Below are 12,000 nucleotides of genomic sequence, written 5' to 3' on the forward strand. Positions count from 1 at the left end.
TAAAGTATTCGGCCCCCTTGAACTTTCCCACATTTTGTCACATTACAGCCACAAACATGAATCAATTTTATTGGAATTCCACGTGAAAGACCGACACAAAGTGGTGTACACGTGAGAAGTGGAATGAAAATTATACATGATTCCAAACATTTTTTTTACAAATAAATAACTGAAAAGGGGGTGTGTGTAATTATTCAGCCCCCTAAGTCAATGCTTTGTAGAACCACCGTTTGCTGCAATTACAGCTGCCAGTCTTTAAGGGTTTGTCTCTACCAGCTTTGCACATCTAGAGACTGAAATCCTTGCCCATTCTTCTTTGCAAAACAGCTCCAGCTCAGTCAGATTAGATGGACAGCGTTTGTGAACAGCAGTTTTCAGATCTTGCCACAGATTCTTGCCACATATATATATATATGTATGTGTGTGTGTATATATGTATGTGTGTGTGTATATATGTATGTGTGTGTGTATATGTGTATGTGTGTGTGTATATGTGTATGTGTGTGTGTATATATATATACGTGTGTGTGTATATATACGTGTGTGTGTATATATACGTGTGTATATATACATACGTATATATATATATATATATATATATATACATACGTATGTATATATACATACGTATGTATATATATATACGTATATATACATTTTTGTTCCCTCCAGTTCTTACAACCCTGTTCAGTTTGCCCCTGATTACCACATTGAGATATTGGATATAAGGACACTTTCAATCAAGCTAACAAACTCTTTCCAAAAACATTGTGGCTAACGCCAAAGCCTCTTAACACCCTGATCTCTGATTAGCTTTCTTGTAAATGGAATCAATATATGTTTCCAGATTTAAAGCGAATAACAACTTGCACAGACTGACCAGGAAGTGAAACACCTTTTACGGGGCCTGGGTCATTCAAGACATGCTGTTTTGACAACATTAATCAACAAATGAGCCTTACACAATTCTTCCAGCCTGCGTACCTCAGCAACCTAGCCTAGTAAAAACAATAAAACCTACAAGTGCAGACATAGGTCACATTTTTTTGGTAGGCTCTCATTTTTTCCACATTCCTTCAAAGGCATGTTTGAGTTGGTTTCGGGATTAAAGGACTCATTTTGGGTAAGTTCAGTACCTGTCGGTGATGGTTAAACGTAGAAGTGAGGTATACTCTCCACACAGAGTGGAGCAGAGCACAGTCACCACATGGGAAACATTCAAAAACTCAAATGCTATATGTATGACAAATATGACAAATGCTCATCTAAACAAGTCATCTCATCCACTTCAAACCTGCCAAATTTGAAGTGGATCAAATCAAGTGTAGTCGAAGCAGGCAAAGAACCAACAAAAAGGCAGATTTTTAAAAATATGTATTAAAAAGCTGAGCAGAAATTTGTAGTAAAAATCTGTCTGTCTGTTCTTTGTTTCAGAATAAGGACGTCCTTCTGCCATCCCATTCTGCCTTATCACGCATTTCATAACACCCACGCAGGATCTGTTTTTTTAAATTCTAGCACAACCTGTCTCCCTCTCCCAGAGGGGAAATCCCAACAAACGATGGCTGTTACAGGGGAGTGGTTTGCTCCAACAACAAATTAAAGTCATCCAGAGCTTGAGCTTTCAGTTATATGCAGGTGTTCAGTAACAAAACACAGGTCTTCATCCTGCAGATGCGCAGAACTTGACAGGTAAGCCTCTGGAACCTAAGAGGAAGTTTTCTGTTTAATGTAGTAACAGGACATATTTAATAATAATCTGCTTTAATTGAAGAGTACTTAGTTTAAATTTGCACTGCGTTTGGGACTGAGTGGTGTTAAAAGGCAGCATTGTTCATAAGTTTGCTTATGTATTCAAACTGTAAAGTTCATTTGCATATAAACTGATCGCCGCTAATCTTTTATGTTTCTAAATAGGCTTAAATCCAACTGCTTTTAGAGCCTTTTTTCTTACTTTAATACTTTAATGTACTTTATTTGCATATAAATTTGTTTTCAGTGTTTTAATTTCGACTTTCACCTTGAGCTGCAAACATAAACTAGTAGAATTTAGGTGGCTTTAGTTGGAATAAATGTTTTGCAGTTATGCATAAAGTAAAACCTTTATTTTGAAATGCTTAACAGACACACCTCAGTAACCCTGTGTAGGAGGAAACCAGTTGCGGGGCATTTTGTGCTGCAGTTGTTCCTTGTTTCTGATCCTGCGTTAACAAGCAGAAAGGTGAGCCACCTGTACATGTTTCACTATCACACACCTGCTGTTTGTTTTTCATAAAATTTATAGTAATAGGCAGTTTACCCTCCAGGTTGTGTGTGTGGAGGGAGCAGCAGAGAAAACTGACAGAGAACGCTAGCTGAGAATCAGTGAATGACTCCGTAAACATGCTGGATTCTAGAGGGATTGAAATCTCAGGAGGCCAGACTCTGCTGGCCTCTCCTTTCGGCTCGAGTTTCAGAGGTGAGTTTGTGTAATTTCAGTAAACTGATAACACATTCACTGCTCTAAAAAGTCTGAAACTCTAACCTCACACATTGTTTTGCCTCCAAACACCTTATTCCACCTGTTTTATTTTTCGAGATTCATAGAACGAGGAAGTCAGACAGACTTGGGAATGTTAAATTAGTCGCACTGTTGACTTTGTGTGCCAGGCCTAAAGCACACCACATGACTAAATGCTTACCTAATCAACCGAGAGCTTTTATTGATAAATGAACTTTACCCCCTTACTGCATGCACTGTTTCCTATTTTTCACTGAAGAATAAATACCTGATGCTTTATGCGGTGGCACATATTTACAGTGCGTGAAAGACACAGTGTGTCTTTCATGTCCAGGCTAGTAAAACTTCTAATTTCACTACAGGGTGCTCATTCATCGATGTGAAGCCGCCACCGGTGAGAACTGTGAAGCAAATGCTAATGATGAAACGTAAAAATCTACAGGTATGGCCCTGAGTGCAAGTAGACCAGTAAAGTACAGAAAATAGAACATATAGAAGGCTTCATCTGAACTCTTTATAAAGGTGCACATGAGCGTGTAGTCTTGAGTTATGGCAGTGCTTTGAGTTCCTCCAGTATGAGGAAGAATTGGCAAAATTCAGAGCCAAGTACAAGTTGTTGAGAAAAGTCTGCATGTAAAGGCAGCCCAAATGAGTGTGTTTATTATGAATAATAACAACCCATAATAAGCCAGTTATTAATATTCCTAGTAAAAGTTGACATTGATCCTCTTGTATTAACAGAACTGCTCACAGGACAACTACAATTTGGAGCATAAACGCATGTCTCCAAAATACGAAACTTCTCCCACTGGTGTGAATCATCATCAGTTAAGCCCTCCAGTGCCTGTCAGTCAAAATACCACCACCCTGTTTCCAACTGCTGCTCCTGAAAATGCTCCAATGAAACAAGAGTTTCTCGTAAATCAACAAATGCAGCACAGCTTCGAGTATCCACCCCTGCACGAACAAAGGACCCCGTCTCCTGAAGGCAGGATGACCTTGTTTCAATGGCAAATACAGCAGGAGGCACGCAAAGTTGAAGGAATTTCCCTAGAGCAGCTGTCCATGCAGGACTCAGATGGTGACACGTATGTATACATGAACGAAAGCATTACCCTGACCAGTGGTTAGTTGAATAAAGATCAGTGTCATAGAATTAGGTGAGAAGATTAAATAGTAAACTAAAAAGTAGAGATACAATTGTATGGGCAGACAGAGCTAGGTCAAAGTAAAAAGCTACATGGGTGAAACTACTAAAAGTCAAGGCTGATCAGCTGAAACAGGTTAAAGTAACAGAACAGTGGAAGGCTAAATAGCACCCCCCCAGCAAATGTATAGCTAAATGGTTAAAAGCTAAAAGGTTCCAATATCTACAGTTATCCGGTAAAGTGACATAAATATGAAAATAAGCTAATGGATCATTGATTTTTAAACAGTTAGATAAACATATTGGGTGAAGAGTTTACAAAGACAAAAGCAAACAATTGAAACGGATCAAAATATTCAAATGGTTGGGAAAAAGATGATTAAATGGTTATAATATGCAAAGGTAATGGATAACAGGTTGGAGCGGTTGGAAAACAGGTAGAGAAGTCACACGAACACTAGGTGAAAGTTATTGTTTTTAGGGTAAACAATTAAGCAAAAAAAACCCCAAAAAAACGCAGACAAAGGTGGAAATCATTGAGGAGCAAATGGAAAATAGCTCTAACAGGCCTACTTGGCTAAAAGTGCAGAATAATTATTAGAAATCACACAAATGTACAGTAAGCCTGACCCAAACACTATGAACAGCATTTCTGTGGATTTCTGCTGCAGCTGACCTTTTTACTCCTTCCACCAGATTCCTTCACATAGCAGTAGCAAAAGGTCTGCGTGCTCTGGCTTACGTGCTCTCTGCAAAAATGGCTGGAACTTGCTTTCTGGACATTAAAGAACACAATGGGCAGGTAAAGACATTCAGTGGCTTGTGATTGATGGTGGTTTTCATACATCAAGACACATTAACCTGTAAGCTGTGTTTCCACAGAGCCCTCTCCAGATCGCGGCTACCACCAATCAGTACTTAATTCTCCAAGACCTCATGGCTCATGGAGCTCAGGTCAACACGAGAGACTGCTGGGGCCGTGCTCCTTTGCATGTGTGTGCTGAGAAAGGCCACTATCTCACTCTGGGGGTAAGAAATCACTATCAGTATTTACCTACCTACCTGCATATGTATATATAGATTAAATGCTGATTAAAAGTTAAAGCATAAACTTAAAGTTGACCTCTTTAGGCTTCAAATATTCACTAATTTAATCTAAATCATTCCATTGCTAAGCAGTGTAAGATTATACTGTCTAGCAACTTTTCAGAGCATTGCTTTGGATCAACACGAAATTTTTAAGTTAGCTTTAAAAATTCTCAAACTTTAATTGCTGCTATCAAATACAAAGTGGCTATACAGTGTAGACATTTACCTAACAAACGAAATTCCCTGCACTAATCCCTTTGGGATTGCATCAGAACGGCATCTGGTGTTCTTGTTGATGCAAAATAAGAAAAATATTTGTGGTTGTTTCTATAGCAACAACAGGCTTAAACACACAAGTTTAAGATGTAAAAAAGGGTGATTGTTCAGAGTATAGTATTCCCATGATACAACAGTAGGACAAAGTAACAGATACTGTCGTATCTCCTAGCGAGATGGGAGTGGCACACCTGTCTCACTATTGCCCCAATCCAGGGCGTGAAGCTCTGCTGGCAAATGACACCTTGTGAGTAAATGAGCCACGCCCATGGAAAACGGCATTAGGTGATACCTGGGGATTGAGAAAGCTGGCTAAACTCCAAACGCAGGATTCATTTCTTTTGTAAAACATAATTCAGCTTTCATAATAAAGTCTGAAGATTTTCACTGAAACCACAACACCAAGTCGCATAGATGACGACAGTGTTGCCACGTTTAAGCATCACAGGGCCAGAATTGGGACAGCTTTCCTCAATGGAGTGCTTACAAGTAGGGGAAACAGAACTTTCTGATTCTGAGCAGCAAAACCAGAGGGTTTAGTGTCAAAGAACTAATCAAATGTCATAACCTAAACAGGAGACAGATATCGGTGTAGGTCAGTAATCCAGTGGTCATTGTAGGCGCTGAAACTGGCAACTAGACATACTTCAGTTTTCAAAGATGATCGGAGTCCCATATTTTTTAACCCCTAGTATGGTTACTACCGTAGAGTGTGTCCTGAGAATTGCTGACCCATCCCATTCATTGTTAAGAGTTAACAAGAGTTCTGCCATAAAGACAATATTTGACGTCCTCCCCTGTACCCCTATTGACGAGTTCTGACACTTCAGTATATATCATTAAATTCAAGGGTTACTCCTAGTAAGGTTTCTAGAGGGTAAAGAGTTAAGGCTGCATGATAACAAACCCACTAAAGGTTTAACTGAAGAAGGCTCTTGGATGACAGGTCTTCTAAAACAAGAAATTGAGTAAGTCTTTAAGTCTTGTCTTGAAGACTATAAAAAAAGAGGCCTTCATCTCAAGCCCTTAAGACAACAGAGATACACAACTCATCTTGTTAATGTATAACATGCGTATTGCTGAGAGTTAATGTGAAACACGTTGCCTGCTTCCTCAAATGTACCAGAGACCTTTGTCTCATCACATGGCGCCAAAATTAATAATAAACCCGGACTCTGATCCACTTCCCCTGCAACTGTGACAAATGTAGGCCAAATAACGTTTTGTCAGAATAGAATTTAGTGTTGCAGTCATGCTTTTTTTTTCTAGTTGTATTAAGAATATTTTCTTAATCTCACTCATATTTCCGCAGGGCATCTGGAAGGCCTTAAAAGGAAATGGGGAACTGATCGATGTAGAAATGTTCAGTTACGATGGTGAGTGTGTTTTTGTGTGACTGAAAACTTTAGGACGCTTAAATGCCTTTTTTGTGATTAAATTCTGTAATTTGTTTCTGTGTCTGGAAGGTTTGACTGCTCTTCATTTGGCCGTCTTGTCTCACAACAATGTTGTGAAGGATCTGAGGAACCTGGAAAATCCCTGCACATTCATGACCGCGGAGCTGGGGCAGCGAAAGCGCTTGTACTTTGAATGTATCAAGATTCTGCTGAACATGGGCGCCTCCTGTGGGACAAAGGTAAGTATTACCACTTCAGGGGAACATTTAGCTGGCTTGGTCCTGCTCCACACCAAACTGCTCGGGTTTTCCCGTCTCTTGTGGTTTGGTTTAAGATACAGTGATCTAAATTTCCAGTCTGGTTTTCATTTGGTTTATTTTTAATCTCTCCAGGATCTGAAAAGTGGGCGGACTTCTCTCCATATGGCTTCTGAGGAGGCAAATGTGGAGCTGCTGAAGATTTTTCTTGACCAGCCAACAATGCTGTCCATTGTAAATGTTAAGGTATGCCTACTGTTTCATGACAAAGAATATGTTTAGGGTGGATTGCTGCCTTTTACAAGAAACCAGAGAGAAAGTTTCCCAGCTGTCACAGCTCCAAACTGCGCCCATAAAAACTACACAAACAGTAACATGTGGTGTCTTTTCCACTCCTTTCAGACGTTCAGTGGAAACACGGCGCTGCACATCGTCAGCTCTCTGACCAATCACAAAACTCAAGCCGAAGCGGTGAAGCTGCTTATGAGAAAGGGAGCAGATCCTGGGATTAGGAACTTAGAAAATGAGCTGCCGTCTCAGCTGGTACCTGAAGGTCCTGCTGGGGAAAAGGTAAGGGTGTCACTTCACATACATGCTGGAGGAATTGCAGATGGCACTGTTTGCTGACTGAAATCAAAATCAAATTTTTTTCCTGCAGGTGCGGCAGATCCTGAAAGGAAAACATGTTAATGCTTAAATAAAGCTGAAGAACACTGTCAGTCAGACAGTTGAGTATGATAAATATGATTTGCCAAACAAGGCAGATGGTGGTTGTTTCAGTGAAACATGTCGAGTTGTTCATTACGGTGTAATGCTTACAAAAAAAAAAAAAAATGTACTTATGTAAAATTTTTGTTACTTTTATCAAGTAGGGTCAGTGTGATTATTCTTTACAGGTTTTAAGAGTTTGGAAAGGAATCTTGGGGTTGTTTTTTTAAATTTTTGAATATTTTAGCACCAAGTGAAATCCTTTTGTTAATGCAGTGGAAAATATTTACCCATCTCATCAAGAGATAGTACTTTGAAAGGTATCAAATGATTTCTTTTTTTCCCCGGCATATTGGGCCAAAATGTAACAACTGGTGCATCCCTCATCAAATCTACACTTAATTTTCTAAGCTTAAATCTTTGTAAGAGTTCTAATCCTAAATATCTAGGTAATGTTTTGATAATGATATGCAAAATGTGGGGAAAAAAAAAATCACTGAACCAACTTTTTTCTAACTATGCAATTACACTGTGTTGTTTTTGTCTTCATGACTGTGTGTTATTGTAAAGGTAACTATTGTGATGTGTGAATTGTCTTGTTTTACATTTTTAGTTAAGTTTCAACTATATGGTTGTAAATAGGAGGGGTGATACAGAATTCTGGGACTCTGCCTCATATACATATTAAAAAATCAAACAGGCATGATTTAAATTTGGGCAATCACCTGTTAATGTCTTATGTGCATCTCCAACACATTGTGGAAAACCTCCAACTCCAATTTTGGAGAAATGGACGAAGTCACCTGGAGGAAAATTTGACTAATATGGTGCCGAATCCCAGAATTTTTACTACAATTTCTAATTTTCTAAACATTTTATTAATGTTACTGCATGTGATTTGCGTTTTCTCAGTACTTAAAAGTAATGAAGTACACAAAACATTTTAGGATTTGTTGCTGTTAATGATGAAATGTCAGAAATCATGTACAGAGGGGAAGGTGGTGGTTACAATCTGTCCAAGGACTGATTTTCTTCAAACAATGATGTAATCACTGTCAAATATAAATATATAAAAAAAAAAAACAAGCTGGACAACAATAAAGTCTCTTAGTCTTGGCAATTTGGCTCTAAGATCCTCTTTGTCCTTCAAACTAGTTGACCTTGGAGTTTAAGCATGCTTCGGCTGAATTTATTTCTTCTTCTTCTCCTGTGTGGTGGTGAACCACTGGTCCAGCAGCTTCTTACTATAGTAGATCTGCCAGCCGTGAACCTGCACGGCGATGACGATCACCAGGTACATGACTGACACGGCGCTGAAGCCGAAAATGAAACGGTATGCTTTGCCGTGGCGATAGAGCTGCTGAGCCACGGGGAACATCTCCATGCTGCCGTAGATCAGTGGCGCCACACAAAAGAGCCCGGCGCTGATCATGGAGATGACCAGGTAGCTGATGTTGTTACGGGGCAGTGCCAAGAAGCTGAAGACTGTGGGTATTATGCTCAGTAAGTAGGGGTACTCCCACTGGTATGGAGAGGCCACCACCTTGTGGGACACCAGGTTCAGCTGGCTTACCGTCACCTGAGAAAGAAATGAAAACACATTCAACTTTTACAGAACGTAAAACATGCTTCTGCACAAGAATGCTTACCTGAGCTGCCATCAACACCCAGATCAGCAGATGGACAATGTTGAGCTTACGGATTTCAGACTTCAAGGAAACACTGTGAACATAAAAGAAATAATAAAAGAAAGACCAATCAGATGTTAGATTTTAAACGACTCAAAATTTAGTGGATCAAAGTCTCCTAAATACAGAAACCTTTGCATAGCAACAAATCACTCACTCAGAAGAATCTCTTAGATATAAATTACTATATACTTATTTAAGCAGGCCGATGCTTCTGATATCTCAGAAACAGTACTTCTCAAAAGGCTGTATTTGCTTTGGCTTGTCCATCCAGAAGGAGTATGAGCTTACGCAACTGCAAGAAGCCTGTGGGTCCATGATTCAAAAGAATCACGACTTCTCCTGCAGCATTACTCAGAATTTATTCAAGCTTACAATGATCACCTTGACCGACATTGTGCTCAAAGTCATATTTGTTGTTTTACAAATAATAACTTGTGAAACGAGATGAGATAATGACCACATCCCGTCCCAGGTCAGACAGGTTGTGCAGCGTAACTTTTCCTTTAAATGTTGATCACTAATACATACAACCACTGCAGAATCATCAGTATCTCTGTACGAGGCATGACCTGGACTTTTCCTGAAAGTTTGACGTGTATGAGCTGAACAGGAATGGAGGCAGCAGAGTCCCCATTGGAGCTTCTGCACATCACCAAATTAGATGAGGCACCACCCTAATTAGATATACTACCTTACAGACTGGCTGCAGTAAGTAGTCCATGAGATGCTGGACATGTTGACATGTTCCTGTAGCATCTCTCTCAGTAGCTCTTGAGAATAGTCTCTCCAGCTGATAGTTGTGACGCCAAATGAGATACTACTGACATTTTGGTTTTAGAACAGCTGTACTGCTCTTTTTAGCTTTTCAAATTAGTAGTTTAATACTTAAGAACAGTGAAGCTTGTTTTATTATTTGATTTGAATGATCAGGACTGTACACTGATGAAAGAAAGCCTTGAATGAACTGAGGTATACATTTTTATACTGTCATCTATATCAGTTTAGTTAACAGGGCCCTAGTTAACACTTAGCAGCTTTTAAACAAATTAAAACTAAAGTGATTCCAGATAAACACTACTAATGTTTAATTACTTGGGCACTTAAGTTAAAATATTAAAAAAATAAAATAAATATAATTCCTTAAGAGTTGAATTTGGGGATTATTGCTCATTTAATGACAAATAAATGAACCTCATCTGGTAGTGAGAGGCGACCCGCTCCCGGTGCTGGTAGTCACTGCCATCTGTGCCCGCTGCTCTTGGACCAGCCCGAGAAGCCATGATGGATATCTGAAGGCAAAACATGTCAGGTTTAACATCATCTAATGTCTAATTACACATCAGTAAGCCAGTCATTTCCAGCAATGAGCTGACTGCTCAGTCAGTCATGCAATACCGTTACTCTTATATTTTACACTTTAAAAGCTTCACGTTTGCGTTTGTAAAAGTGACAAAGCTCTAAAACGAGGGTGGAAGGGGACTTTGCTCTTATTAAATCACGGCATACAGGTGTTTAATTCATTAGTTATCTGCTAATGCTGCTAATGTGGCACGGGGAGCGTTTAAGAGTACGCTCCTGTTTCCCACTCTGCATGTCAGCTTAAATGTTTCAGAAGATACTTCGTTTTTACTTCAGCTGCCATGACTTATGTCGATAAGTTGAGTTACAAATTGTTTGGGAATGGCTAGGCTAGCAAGCTAATGCCTGTGAGTGATTCACTGCTACTGTAAGTCAAACAAAAGTAGTGTTAGCGAGAGATAAATACGAGTCAGACCACCGGCAATGGCATTATGTCGTCTGTTGAGACATCTGATATATACAACGGCACTTACCTTTTATTTTCTGCTACAGAATAAAAGCATTTAACCGTTAAAAACCTGGTTAACAACGGCTACAGAGCAGCTAGCTGGCCAGCTTCATACAAGGAAAGAGGGATGACAGACAGAATGTATGACGTGTCAAACCCTGATTGGTCTCTATCTTCTTGCTTTCCTGTGACTGTCATATGTTAACCATTTAATTCCTCTGATAAGCAGATTGCATTTCTCTGGATGATCTGATGACAACACACTGACACTGCTGCAGTCATAGGCTATTTTATTTTAAACATAAACTCACTGGCCACTTTATTAGGTGCTCCTGTTCTATTGCTCTTTACTGAAACATGTAATCAGACAAATAATTAATGTATTTAGGCATGTATACAGTCAAGATGACCTGTTAAAGCTCAATGCGAGTGTCAGAATATTGAATAAAGGTGATTTCAGTGCCAGACAAGCTGAACATTTCAGAAACTGATGATTTACTGGGATTTTTCCACAAATGAAAAATTGTGGAGATCAGAGGAGAATGGTCAAATCAAATCAAATCAAATCACTTTTTTTTATTGTCACATCACATGTGCAGGCACACTGGCACAGCACATGCGAGTGAAATTCTTGTGTGCGAGCCCCACAAGCAACAGAGATGTGCAAACACAACAACACAAACGAGCAAAATACAAGAATGGCCAACCTGAAACTAATAAATATATGTACAATATATAATAGTGTATGCATTTCTGGATGTGTATACTAAATATTTTCCTACGTGTGTGTGTGTGTGTGTGTGTGTGTATACACATTTTTACAAATTAAATAGTAAAAAAATAAAATAAAATAATAATAATAATAATAATAATAAAATATATAAAATATACAGAGTTGAATATGTGCAAAACAAGTGGCATTTATATACAGTGTGGAGTGCATAATGTTGGTCAGACTGCACTGAGCTAATAGGAGGGCAACAGTAACTCAGACAACCACTCTGAATGCACAAGATGCCAAATGTTGGCCTACAGATAAGCTGCGGCAGCAGACGACCTCACCAGGTGCCGCTCTTCTCAGTGAAAATTAGACAATAGAAAATTGCCTGGTCTGATTTCTGCTGTGAT

General features: G+C 39.2%; 1 protein-coding gene and 1 long non-coding RNA gene across 2 annotated transcripts; one reads left to right on the forward strand and one right to left on the reverse strand.

Moving 5' to 3' along the window:
- The first annotated feature begins 7,170 nt into the window (after positions 1-7,170).
- Positions 7,171-8,494, forward strand: LOC113018399 (uncharacterized). Its single transcript, XR_003271783.1, has 2 exons — positions 7,171-7,236; positions 7,325-8,494. It is a non-coding gene; the product is annotated as an uncharacterized LOC113018399 (long non-coding RNA).
- Positions 8,316-11,106, reverse strand: LOC113018397 (protein jagunal homolog 1-B). The gene is made up of 4 exons (XM_026161467.1): positions 10,898-11,106; positions 10,257-10,354; positions 9,024-9,096; positions 8,316-8,953 (listed from the first exon to the last, which is right to left on the reverse strand). The coding sequence occupies exons 2-4, from the start codon at positions 10,343-10,345 to the stop codon at positions 8,564-8,566; spliced, it is 552 nt and encodes a 183-aa protein (XP_026017252.1). The 5' UTR covers positions 10,346-10,354; positions 10,898-11,106; the 3' UTR covers positions 8,316-8,563.
- Between the last annotated feature and the right edge of the window lie 894 nt (positions 11,107-12,000).

The sequence above is a fragment of the Astatotilapia calliptera genome, unplaced genomic scaffold (assembly GCF_900246225.1).
Source record: "Astatotilapia calliptera unplaced genomic scaffold, fAstCal1.2 U_scaffold_76, whole genome shotgun sequence".
NCBI classification, from domain to species: Eukaryota; Metazoa; Chordata; class Actinopteri; order Cichliformes; family Cichlidae; genus Astatotilapia; species Astatotilapia calliptera.